We start from the raw sequence: 13,073 nt of genomic DNA, 5'->3' as shown, positions 1-13,073 counted from the left end.
TGAGCATCCAGTGTTGGCAGCAGGATGAAGAAATTGATGATTGTTATTCAATAGTTGTATTTTAAGAATATATATATATATATGTGTATATAAAAGCACAACTGTATCGAGTTTTATTGTGAACCAAGAAGGGCTGGGAACTTGCTGCTCACACCACGGGTCAAGGGCTTTAAGGAACCAGGGGTGGATGTAGAGCTGCTTTTTTGAGTGGGAAACCTTGTTGTTTTCTTTCTAGATGAGGAAAACGCCTCCCTTGGCTTTTCCTACCCCAGAGCCCCCTCGCTCACCGCAGTGCTGGGCAGTGTTCAGTCCACAGACCCCCATACAGCCCACGGCCTTTTCGGGTTAATGTCTGTGCAGCCTGGGGTGACACAGGCGGGGTGCCGGCGGTGACGCGGCCCGCTCACAGCCCGCGGAGTTTCCCCTCAGGGTTCCCCTCAGCCCCGGCCGCCATTTCCTGCCGGGGGGCGGCCCCGCCCTCTCCTCTCCTCCTCCCATTGGCTGCCAGCGGCGCCGGGACGGGCCTCCGCCCCATGTACTTCGGTGGGCGGGGTCTCTCCTCAGCGCTGCGTAGCGATTGGCTGTCGTGGCCGTCAGTCGGCGCGGGGGCGTGGCGTGGCGAGGCGGGGCCCCGCGGGGGCGCTGCGGCCGCAGTCGCGCTCGGGCGGCGGCGGGTGATGGCGGCGGCGATGGGCTCCGCGCTCCTGCTGCTCCTGGCGCTCCTCGGGCCCGCGGCCGCGCTCGCCGGATACATCGAGGTGTGTGCGGGCTGTCGGGGCGTGTGTGCGGGCGGCTGGGCCTTCCCCAGGGGTACCTGCTGCGCCGGCGGGAGATAAGCGGGGTTCGGGTTGTCTCGGCGGGTGCGGAACCCACTGCACCTTGTCCGGCCTCCCCGAGTCCTTCCCGCGGCGGAGGGTCCGCGTTTTCCCCGTGCTTTCGGGAAAGCCGCATCCTTCAGGCCTCTCACCTGGCCGGCAGCTCCGTCTCACCGGGATGCTCGGGGCTGGGTTTTTTTTGGGAAGTGACCTCGGCATTCTTGGCACGGGCGCAGGAGCGGCGAGCTTCAGATGAGTCTGGAAGAGTGTTAAAAGGCAATGTCATAGAGAAAAGCCTCGGTTAAACGAATCCATTTGTTTGTTGATGGACCCTAAGTAAATCTTCGGGTTGGAACTGGTACCTTGGCTTTCGGGGGAGATGCTTCAGCCGAGTGTAAAGGTTGTGCATTTCACATAGAAAAGGCTTAGATGCTTATATGTATAAATATCTATATACATATATATAGACATATATATATATGCACACCCGTATACATATATAAACAGCCGTATACATATATGAAAAAATATATATATATAACTTTTGTATATATGAAATATATACTGCATTTGTAGATATGAAAGTAATTGCAGGGGGGAAATTCCAGCTTTGTCCCTAAAACCAAACGCTCGTGTAATTCAGCTCTCTGAAAAATAAGATGAGTAGGGGAAAATCTTGCTATTTTAAAACCTTGATGCTGTAACCTCTGTATTAGAGGGAAGCATCAAAACAAGGAACAAAGTACGTACTGAGCTCCAGACACGTAAATAGGGTTTAATAATCTACGCCTTGGTGTTGTTTGGAAATGCAAAATAGCTGCATCTGTCTTGCGTAGGTTCTGGGTTATTTAGGGAGAGATAAAGAACAGGCTTGTGGCTGCTTGTGAATGGCTTGATTTGAGAGTTTACAGTAAATTTTGGCAAGCTTGGTTAAGCAGAACATGTACCTTAGTGTGATGCAAAAATCCAAAGCCTTGAGCTGGCAATAATTCCTAATGGGCATTAAGCTGGTTTTGGATATTTTTAATATGTGCTGTGTGGAGTTGGTGTAGTCCGTGATTTCTACTTGTTTGGCTGCTGAGGAACAGTATTCCTCCTACTTTGCACCAATCCTTGTCTTAAATTCCTCTAAATCAAGGGAACATGCTGATAACTGTGGAAGAACTTGTGCGGAGGTTCCCTCGTAGGAAGGGTGGTGGAGCTGTTCCGAGGGTGTGGAGCTCATCCCAGCTCAGCTTCCTTGGCATTGCCTTGATGGTGGGGACTGTCCTGGCTGCTGGTGTCACATCCAGCCCCTTCCACCTGTTTGGAAACTCCTCCAGCTGTAGGTCACTTCCTCCCTTACACTTGAGGTAAATTCGGCTGCCATGCACATCCCTCTGGAATCCACTGCTTATGGACATGTGCTATGAGATACCAGCTCGGAAAACATTATCTGTGGTTTTATTCCAAAGCCTGGTGTCCATGTGATGAAGCAGATCCCAGGATTTGCCAGTGCCAGGGTTTGGCACAGAGGGAGACCAGCAGTGTCTCACCTCGGCTCCCCCAGCCCCGGAGAACAGGGGCATTGACCTTTTGGAAAAGGATTAAAATGAAACCATTCCTGTAATGCAGTTTGCATCCTTGGAAGGCACGGAATCCACCTTCGTCTGCTGGCACTGTGGCATTCTAATCCTTATTTTTGCTGCGTCCTCTCCCATTGTCTCACTGGTGGGGGACTGGGGGACTGCAGCTCTCGAGAGAGACCTTTTCTCAAGAATCTCAATGCAGAGCTTAGGAAGCGAAATGCTTACTGTTCTTGGGTGTTCCTTACTGGATTTTATCAGATAATGTGAGAAAAATATGCGAGAAATTGATTTTTTTCAATAATCGAGCTGCCGTTTGAAAGTTAAGGGAAGCAATGTCTGCAGTTATTAGTGGAGTTGCATTGGCACGGTCCCATTAGGTAGATTTTCTCTCTCGCGATTATCTCCCAGTCCCTGTCCCTGGAACACCCGCTAATCTTCTTATCAACTACAATTTGTTTTTCTTTCTCTCCTGTACAGAGCAAGGGGAGTGGCAGTTTATTTTTTCTTTTAAATTGTTGGTATCTGAACCTTGAAAAGGGCGTTCCCAAGGGCTGTTCCTGGTGACAGTCAGTCTCCCCTTCCAGATCCTCGTGTGTGGATGGCAGATAACCTCTGACAGTCTCTCTTCCAAATGAGCTGGAATATAAGAGCTTAGAGAAACTGTGGATCCCAGCAATTGTTGTTTTACTTTAGTGTATGCCTGAATTTTGCTTGTTTTGCTTGTGAAGTCCCAAGGAACCTCAAATAGGACACTGATGCCAACTGGAAAAAGAAAATAAATCTATGTTAATTTGATCTGTATTCCAATGATAAACTACTTCTGCTGTGCCCTCAAGGCCTTTAGGGATGCAAAGTTTCTTTTTTATCACTTGACCTTTTCGTGTAATCAAATCTGAGGCAATGCAGACTCGATATTGCTTTTTTTAATCGTTTGGTCTTTTTCCAAACCTCTTCTCAATGCTTACATCTGTTACCTGCCTGTTTGAAATCACCAGGATTTGGGGTGAGACAGAAAACAAGGGCGTGTTTTGCAGCAGAATTTCAAGTTATTATTTTTGTCTTGTATTGCTTAAATTCTCCCCGACAAAAATATCAGCCTTGTGCCGTTTCTGCAGACCTTGGGGACTTCTAATTGCCTGCTGCATCGAACAAAGAACTCCACCTAGGGAAATTTCCACTTGGTGTTTGAATCCTGAGTAGAAACAGCTCATGAAAATTCCAGTCCTCAGCCCGTGGCCTTTAGTTTGCTCTCAGCTCCTAAAACTTCGCTTCCCAGGGTTAGGAAATACGCTTTCCTATGAAGGTGATTATATTCAATGGCTCTTCTGAGCCCCAACAAAAGCTTCTCTGAGGCAGAGATGTGGAAATAAAGCAAATCTGATACTGCAGAGAGGCTCTGGAATTTCTGCTGCGTTGTAGGATGCCACGGGAAGGTAAGCTCTGCTCTTCGGAGGGGGCCTTCAGCTCTCCTTGTTTCAGCTGTGAAATCATTATCAGCGCTGTTATTTAGGCATTAATATCTCTACCAGGGATTGAATGACTTTTTTGTTAATGTGGTTGTTGCATCACCTGAGTTATTCAAAGCCTGTTCTGTGGGTGGCTTTAGCTGTATTATAATTACACACTGAACTCCTCCAGCACTGGGAGTGCAGGGATCTGTGTGCACCATCCATGTGCTCTCTATCACTTGTGCTTCTCTCTAGATGTGCCTTGTAAAACTTCTTTTGCTTTTCCCTGTTTGTTCGTCTTTTGGAGGCGTATGGACTCAGTCTTGGAAACATAAGTCACTTTGACTGCAGCATCTGCTTCTACACATGTACTTAAACCAGAGCCTCGTTCCTCATTTGAAAATAGAAGAGAAATAACAGCATCCCCAGCTATTCCTTGTTAGAACACAGAGCCTTTCCCTCTGTTTCTCCACTTGGGCATTTCAGACTGCTCATTAACTCCTCAGGCTTCCTGAATTGACATAATCACTCAGGCTCTTGCTCTTGTGCTTCTCCTGTCTTGCAGTAAAACTTGGTGCTATTGATTTCTAGTTCAGGCAGTCAGCACCTCTGAAACACGGGGCTAATTTAAGATGATGCTCGCTTTTAATTGGAACACTTCAAATACTCACAATGGCCTAGAAACCCTTCTGAGGAGGCTCCTGATTCAGAGCTGTACTTGAACTCGTGACACTGCTCCTTTTTTTTCCTCCCAAAGTGTTGTTTGCACCCATGATGGACACGTTCTGCTTTCTCTACCTGCAGTGAGTTTATCACATGCAGATAGCATCTCCTACCGCAGGTTTTACCTGCTGCTTATCTTAAATGAAGTCCTTAGGGCTCTGTGCCCGTACATTAACTATACAAATTTTGTAATCACCATTTTGATATTTTCAGCTTTTTGCTGTAGGTACCAGTAACTCTCAGGTTTGTGGGGAGAGGAAATGGATTGACAACATTGTGCAAAGTCTGAGAGTAACTTTTCCATATATATATTTATTTATTTATTGTATGCTTACTAGGGTGAGTTACAAAGGAGCAAGAAAGAACATATGAGTGGAGTAAATTGTTAGGTTTCTCTTTATTGTGGATTAACCAAAATTATCTACTTTTTTCCTTCTGGTTTGGGAGGGCTGATGACTCCTCATCCGATACAATAGGGTAAAGGCAACTTTAGCATGTTAATAGTGTTACTCATACAGGGCAAATGGTGCTTCAGATTAGGTGCTGTAGGGGGAAAAAAGAAGTGAACCCTCACTCCCCAGGGAGTGCACAAGGAAAAGTGCTTTTGAGGAGAAATAATTTGGCTGGGTTTGGTTGGTTTTTTTTTTAGAGTAGTTTCTTAATGTTAGATTTGACTTCTTTTAATTTATTAATTTCTGCAGCTGTAAGAGGGAGATATATATATATGCAAACACACAGACATGGCATATATATACACAGACATTTCTCATGGAGATCTAGCGTGTGGATAGCACTTTTTTTTTTTTTAACTCTCTCAACACTAGATTTACTACTTTCACCCCCCTCTGCCTTCTCAGTTGGAGTTGAATATATATTTCTGCTTGTGTGTTCTCTAAGCTGTACTATCTCATGTGAGAACATGGAAAACCCACGTACCAAAGATGACAAAGTCAAATCCGCTTCTAGCCTGGCTTTTAAATGTCCATAAGTTCCCATCCTTTCTCCACAGTCTTGAGTTGATGTTTAAAATGCAAGATTTCATCCTTACATACATTTGTAGTTTTTAATTTCAACTGTAGACGAATGATCAAAACACCAATGTTCTGCAAATGGTGTTAAACTAATCTTTCTAGAGCACAACCTTTATGTAATGAGGGGTCCACCTGACCAGGAGGGCACGTGGCTAAGCTGCTTACAGCTCTTCATTTGGAAGTATTACAGGGATGGTTTGTACACAGCCAGTGGGGAAATGAATGTGTTCCTTATTCTTGAGAGTTCAACCCATATATGTATTAAATTGAGTTTTAACTTTTTGCTGTCATGTTTCCTGTTGTGATCATGCTCGTGTATAAATTTACACATTGCAAACCTTCATTTTAGTTTGAGTCCTTGGTGGCCTCCTCATCACTCTTGACCACTGTGCACAGTCAAATGTTGCTGCACTCCGTGGCATTTGATGTTTTATTTCACTTTCCATTTTCACTGGTGACAATGGGAAGTCAAATCACATGTTGGCTCTGTGTTTCCTGCGGGAGAGGACTGATGGGTGAGGCATGGTCCAGAAAGCCTTTTGTTGTCTGTTCCAGGCAGAGCTGGTTCCTGAACGTACATAGGTATGTATTCATCTGATTTGGAGATCAAGGCTTGATCTCTCCTGGCCAGACTGGCCGGGTGGTGCGTGAGGTGGTGCAGCTGGGCCACTGTGGTGTTGGTGTGCTGGCAGTGCCTTCACTTGAGCTGGTTTTTCCCCTACTGATTTTTTTCTCAAGGTGACTACATTGGGCTGTGCATTTTGAGCAGTGGTTTGGGGGAATTCTTAGCTCTCAACCTGCAGATCAGTGTCTGCCTACAGAGTCTAATCTTCTTTGCACAGGCTTTTCCAGGGGATTCCTCTTCTGAACCTTTGAAAGTTTCAGCATTATTTCAAGTACAGGATTTCCTGCGCAGGGGAGCAGTGTGGCAGGTTGCTGTGGCTAGACAAGGCCTTCAGTGATGAAGCAGGGTCTGAAGTTGTTATTCCATGCAGTGTGTGAGCTTCAGAGAAGCTTATGGAGGAGACAAATCAATAATAGTTTGGCTTGGATGGCTTCGCTGTGCTTTGAGACTAACGGAAAATCATTATGAAATCATGACTTTGAGCTCAAGTTTGTCAAGCCACCAGGCATGAAGGGCATTAAAATTGCGAGCCATTAAAATTGCCTGCCCAAAAAGCGTCAACAAAACCCACAGAAGGTGGGAGGTGCCCCTTCTTTCCTGCTTGTGGTGAGGCCCCGAGTCATCCATCGTGGTGTTCTGGTTCCCCTCCTGGCAGTGTGACGGATCCGTGGTGTCGTGCCGAGGTGCAGGGGATGATAAACATGCCTCAGCACTCGGATCCCAGGCCCTGGCTCCATGACAGGGATGCATTTAAGTAATTTCATACAGTAAGCTTCTCTCTAACAAAATTACAGCAGAGCAAAGTGTACTTTGATCCAGGTCAAGGACAGGGACAGGCAGACACGCACAGGCACACAGGGCTGGCTGGGGCCTTGCTTCCACTTGGCTGTGACTGTGGGTTGATACTCAGCAAAGTTTCCATTTAAGAGTAACTAATTATCGTTGCCTTACTGATGGCTTCATGTTTAAATTAAAGCAGTGTTTAACCCTGAAAGTTCTCTTACTCATTCAGGTCTCTTTCCCTCCAACATTTTCTGCTTAGGATATGTTTTCAACTGTCAGATGTTCTGAGATGTGGGTCAGGGAATTGGGTTTCTTCAGTTCTTCCATTAGAGTGAGTTTTATTATTCTGTTAACTCTCTACTGTAGCAGGGACTTGCATTTTCTCATGCAGATGTTGTACCTGGGTTCTTTAACCTGCCGCCTCAAAGCTCTAAAAGCAGCCAGTGAGGAGAGCTCAAAAATCATCTGACAATGATGATGTTGCAGAGATGAAACAGAGGTTTAGTAAACTACTTGGTATTTTCCAGGAGTTACCCTATGCTGATTTCAGAACTGAAATGCTTAAATCAAAAGCCAAACATTTGCATTTTTAATCTTTGGGCTTTTCTTTAAAGGCTCTTATGTTATTTTTAGCTCCAGCTCCCTGCCAAAAGCTTTGTCCCTTTCCTTTTGGATTTTGAGTTGATGAATCCCACTAGTTATGATGTCATTGCATAGTGTGAAATGACAGCAACAAAAAGAAAAATCTTAGCAATACCATCTGTTACAATAAATATTATGCACTCCTGTTAGATTCCAAGCGGATTTGGATTCCATATTTACAACAGAAGCTGCTCTCTGCTTACACTATGGTACCCTCCTGTCACCAAATTCTCTTTATGGTTCTGGATTTGGCATGACACATTGCCAGGTCTAAATTTAGTAGGGTTTTTTACTGGGGTTTAATCTTCTCCCAATCATATCAGGACTAGTAACTTGCCAAAACTGGTCTTTGAGGAATCTGCATGAATTAGGATAATTCACTAATACCAAGCTCTGGTTGACGTTGGTCGCTGGTCGTCTTACAGTAATTGTGGCCTGAAATAGAGAGGGGCAGATTTGCTTTAATCTGCTGAGTATTCCTCTCAAAAGATTAAATGCAAAATGTTGATTCAAACCTGTGGTGGGAGTTCCCAGGGAGTGTATCGGCGTTTGGACGGGAGGCTTCCCCTGCATTATTTATCAAAGCCCTCACTGAAGGAATTGAGTTTGATGCTTGTGTCGTGTTGCTGCGAGATCACAAATGCCTTTGGAAACCCTGAAGAGTGAAATGGTGTCAGGATCCAACAGAGCACGGAGCCTGCGTTACCAGACTGGGTCAGAGAGGAATTCTGAAATAGGGCAGTGCTTGAGTGTGGCCTGAAATGTGCTGCCTGCCAGGAAAAGGGAGGCTGAGGAACTGGGGAGGGGGCAGTGGAAGGCAGTTATTACTCCTGAATGGAGCAGAATGCTCACGGCTGGTTTGGACTGGGAGGAAGATTTAAGTGCCTCTAAGTAGTTGGAGTTGCAGGGTTTCAATAACCGCTTCACTTCCAGAGGCTTTCAGTGGAGCCTCAGCACTGGAAATGTCAGGCAGTGGAGGAGGTTTTTCCCTTGGTAGCTGGCCAAAAAATTGGGATTTTGTGTTTGCAGGGTATTGGTGTTTTAGAGCTCAGCCTTTGGACACGAATGGATGTGATGCTGTGGCTTACCAGGGCAAGAGCCAGACTCGATGGGGTCATGACATGAAGCTATGGTGCTCCTGTGGGTGTGTGAAGCTTGGGCTTGGGATAGAGCATTGTGTCACAACAGGAGACTCACTGGAGGCTTTAAAAACAGGGAAAAAAACAGTGTTCCTGCCCCTGTCACTTCTGATAAATGCTGTCTTGTTCAAATTGCATCAATACTTGCCCTGCAACAAAGCCAGTCAGTATGTGGATGTTGTGTTTAGGGCACAGCCGCTTTCTCGGAAGCAATTTCCCAATCCCAGAGGCAGAAATGAATGGCCTGACAGAGCACGGGCTGGATGCAGTGGAAGGGTTTGCATTGCTGTATTCCTGTTATCCACAGCTGGCTTTGAGGGCTGGATCACAGCTTGGCACTTGCTTCAGTCTCTCTCCTTCTGGCTACGTGCTTATGATTTCGTTTTTATTAATATTTTCATGGTATGGATGTACAAGGTGTATTAGAGTTTGTGAATAACAACTCACTAATCACAAGAGCTGAAATCTGTTATCTGCATTTGAATCCATAGTGCTGTGTTTTATCCATAGTGCTTTTAATTAATCCTTCATTTTAAATCCTTTCATCTTCAGGTTAAAAGACACAAATAAACGTCCATCAGCTGATCACCTCGACATCCTTTTGCCTTCTCTCCCTGCCCACCCTTCCCTCAGCATCCTGGCTCCTAGGAAGGTGAACTAGAAGAGCAGGACTGTTAAACAGCAGGAAATCTTTCAAATTTGCTTAGATGGAAAATCTGCAGCACAGACAAAAGGCATTTTGAAGTTGAGGCTGAAATTCCAAGGTTTGGGTGTATTTGTTGCGCTCAATTATACTGAGCAAGCTTTTGCAAGTGGCTTCACATGGGAATTAGTGTGATGAGGAGAATACTTTTTAAAGTATAACCGTATGGAAGGCTTTGCCCAGAGCATCTACAGCATGTTAATGCCTCCTTTCACTGCAGGGCCCCAGCAGAATGCAGCATTGTAGTCCCTTTGTAAGAGATGCTGATGGATTTCAGGAGCATTGCTGGTCTGAAATGGCCACTGTCGTACTTTGTGCTCATGCAAACAGTTAAACTGGGTGCTCCAGACAAGTATATTATGGAGACACCCACAAATTTCATCTGTGCTGTAGCAGAGACATGAGGAGCACTGTTTTCCAAGACCCTACATGGCCTTTTGCTCCAAGCAAAAGCAAAGATGACATTACTTCATTTGCTTTGCTGTCCTTGTTTTCAATTTGTTTTGGGCTTCATTTGAAGATTTTTGCAAAAAGTTGCATCGTTATTCCCCATTATGTAAGTGGCTGATAGCATTACTCATAATTTTCTGTTATTTTATTTAATAGGCTATGATTCTTACATGGATTTTGATCTTATAACTGAGGGCATGACAAACATAGAGCCACAGCTGGCAGCAACATTAAGTGTCTAAGATGGGTTTAATGTGCTAAACTTTGAGCAGCTCTTCCCCTCATGTTGACTTTGAGATGCTTTGTCATTTAGAGTTATTCATTTATTGTTTTTAAGAGGATGCTGCTGTCCTGCTCTAAGCTGCTTCTCAGGCCATAACAGCGGATGGAGCTTTAAATACTCCAAATTGAGCAAAACAGAGGTTTTTTGTTTTGTAATATTTGCCTTGGAATGAGTTCTGCGCTTCGGAGTGGCTCTTCAGCTCCATCTCTGAGCAGCACCCATCTCACAGACTATATCTACAGGATGGCATTCTTCACTGATGAAGAGGATTAAAATAGTCATTCATGGCTGGGCTTCACGAACGAAGATTTGGGAAAATAGTCATTAAACTGCAGAATACACCACATGTCATATAAAGTACAAACTAAAGATGCAGACAGGCTGAACGTGCTGGAGTGGTACAATCTGCTGGAGTGCATCAGGATGGGAACATCTTTAACTCGAGCCAGATTTCAAATGCTTGTATCACAGAAAGATGAAACTGGGGCTTAGTTTGCATATAGAAACTCTTGGCCTCCTGTCTGCAGATACTTTCATGCTTTCATTTCTCTCTCCTGTGTTTGAATGGATAGTTGGTCCCCTCTGCAACTTAAAATCATGTGCTTGGCACTATTTGTTACAATACTTTCTGTAGTGAATTAACTTGAACAACTCAAAGCAGAGAACTCTTCTTACTCTTCCTTCCTCTCACATCCCTTAATTGACAGGTATAATTATGAAAATACAGACAACTTCTAATGTAATTTTATGACTGAATTTGCTCCCTTTCTCTTTGTTGTCCAGGCTTTAGAGTTGCCACAGAGCCTTGACAGCCATGAATCCATTTCGTGCTGTTTGCCTGACCTGTTTTCCTCCTCAAACAGGTGCTACAATCAGATACAGAAACTCTCAGTGAGATATTCTCAGAATGTTCCCAGCCTCATAACACAAATCCAGGTAGTACTGGTCCCAGTAATTCCCTGGGAATTGTGCAGGGAGAGGCAGCCTCCAGCATAATTGAGGCATAGTCTGGTAAGGAGCTCGTTTGGGCTCTCAGTGATTTATTTTTGTTGTAAAATGTCCAAAGTAAGGATATGAGAGTGAGGTATGTTTCTGGCTCTCTTGTGCTGTTGCATCATCAGGCTGTAATTTCAGCACAGCTTTCGGGGGTGCTGATGTGTTATGATGGGAGACATCTGAATAGATTCCATAGGGCTCATCCACAGCTGGGGCTTGCCAGATCCTGACAGAGTTAATATTTGCAGCTGAGATGTGTGCACAGCCGTGTTCCTGAATTAAAAAAAACCCTCAGTGGGCCATGCCTGAAGTCAACCAGTGAAACATAAAACCACCAGTCCCCGGGGTTAGAACTTTATGCAACATTTTCATCCTTTGACTTTGGGAAAGCGCTATTGAAACGACTGAGCCCATGGCTAGGAAAATGGTGAGTGACTGATTGCATCAATACTCAGATCAATCTGCCCTCTAACCACTGTCCCAGTGATGGGATTTGCATGTGAAGTCAGCATTTCCATTGCTGTGTGTCTGCTTGGAGGGTCAGGGAAAGCAGAGCTTTGTTGGAAGGCTGACCATTTCTTTCTTTTTCATTCAAGTGTGTCTCACGTTGGACAAGAGCATCTGAGCAGGCAGAAAAACATCCTCCCCTGTCTGATGGACTTTTCCAAACAGGAAAATAAAGAGTTGTTTGGAATCCTTGTATTGGAAATAACACATCTGGAAGGTTTTCTCTACAGTTCCTCCAGCTGGAGAATACTCAGTCTTTATACCAAAAAAGCCCTCAAGCTGCTATGATGGACAGCCTGGGCAAAGGGTCTAAAAAAAATTTTAAAAGTAGTACCTTTCATAGACCTGGAAGAAGAATTTCAGTTGAGATGATGGAAGATCTGGGGTATAGTGGCTCTATAAGTCATAACTAGATTGTCTAAAACTGTTCCCCTGCTCTTTTTCAAAGAGCAATTTCCCTCGCTGTTGCAGAACAGGCAGTTTTTGCTTCCACCTTGGTAATAAAGCTTTCAGCACCTGATGGTTTTGTGCTACAGAGCCCTTAGTGAAGTGTCACATTCCTTAAAGCTGGTCAAGTGCTCGACCATCAGGTAGATGCAGCTGCAGTGTGTAAGTTCTACCGCTAATCTTTTGGTCAATTGTAGTTCAAATAAGCAGAAAGAAAAGCACTGTGTTCTCTACCTTACCTTGAATTTTTCCTACCTTACCTTCCAGAAAATGCTTAAGGAAACCTCAAAGAAATAATGGGTGTCAGTGTACCTAGAGTTCATTCTTCCCACTGAAACCTGGGAGAAATTGTTGACAAGTTAAAATCTCATTTTACCAAAGATAAAAATCACCTCTCCTGTTTTGTTTTATTTCCATGTGTAATCTTATACAGCTCAGTAGAGTGAAGAGCTATAAAATTCAGCACAAGAAATTCAGGTGTTCAACATCCAAAGCCAGTTAAATGTTCTGCAGTCCTGAAATATTGGAGGTTCGAGGCTTGCTTCTGTTGGGCTTGTTTTACTTTCTGGATCAGCAATTAGTAAAGGGGATCTCAACCCAGCCAGCTTGAGTCTGTTCTATAAATTACCACTTAATTTTCTAATAGCATTAAGCAGCTGTTCTAAGCAGAGCTCTGTTACTTCCCTTAAAGGAACTGGTTAATACATCCATTAGAGTTCCAGTGTTCAAGCCTAACTGTGCTGTGGTGCTGTGACTGTTAAACCCCAGCTGATAAATTAATGCTTCAGAAATAAAATGCTACTAAATTACTCAGGATTGCTTTTAAAGAGGGAAAAAATGGAAATCCATTAAACCATTTCTGACGTCCTTTACTTTGTGTGACCCTGCTGCTGACAGAACTTTGGGGGTTCAG

At 44.4% G+C, this 13,073-nt stretch overlaps 1 protein-coding gene across 7 annotated transcripts in view; it reads left to right on the top strand.

Annotated features, from left to right (window-relative positions):
• The first annotated feature begins 651 nt into the window (after positions 1–651).
• APLP2 (amyloid beta precursor like protein 2) overlaps positions 652–13,073 on the top strand; it is a 46,032-nt gene continuing 33,610 nt past the window's right edge. For all 7 annotated transcript variants that reach the window (XM_027699229.1, XM_027699225.1, XM_027699227.1 and 4 more), the window contains exon 1: positions 652–758. In XM_027699229.1, the coding sequence (XP_027555030.1) occupies positions 678–758 (81 nt within the window). In that variant the 5' untranslated portion in view covers positions 652–677. The remainder of the gene's footprint in view (positions 759–13,073) is intronic.

The sequence above is a fragment of the Neopelma chrysocephalum genome, unplaced genomic scaffold (genome assembly GCF_003984885.1).
Source record: "Neopelma chrysocephalum unplaced genomic scaffold, ASM398488v2 Primary Assembly neopelma1_138, whole genome shotgun sequence".
In the NCBI taxonomy this organism is placed as follows: domain Eukaryota; kingdom Metazoa; phylum Chordata; class Aves; order Passeriformes; family Pipridae; genus Neopelma; species Neopelma chrysocephalum.
Note: the sequence above shows the minus strand (reverse complement) of the source record. Positions and strands in the feature narration are given on the sequence as shown.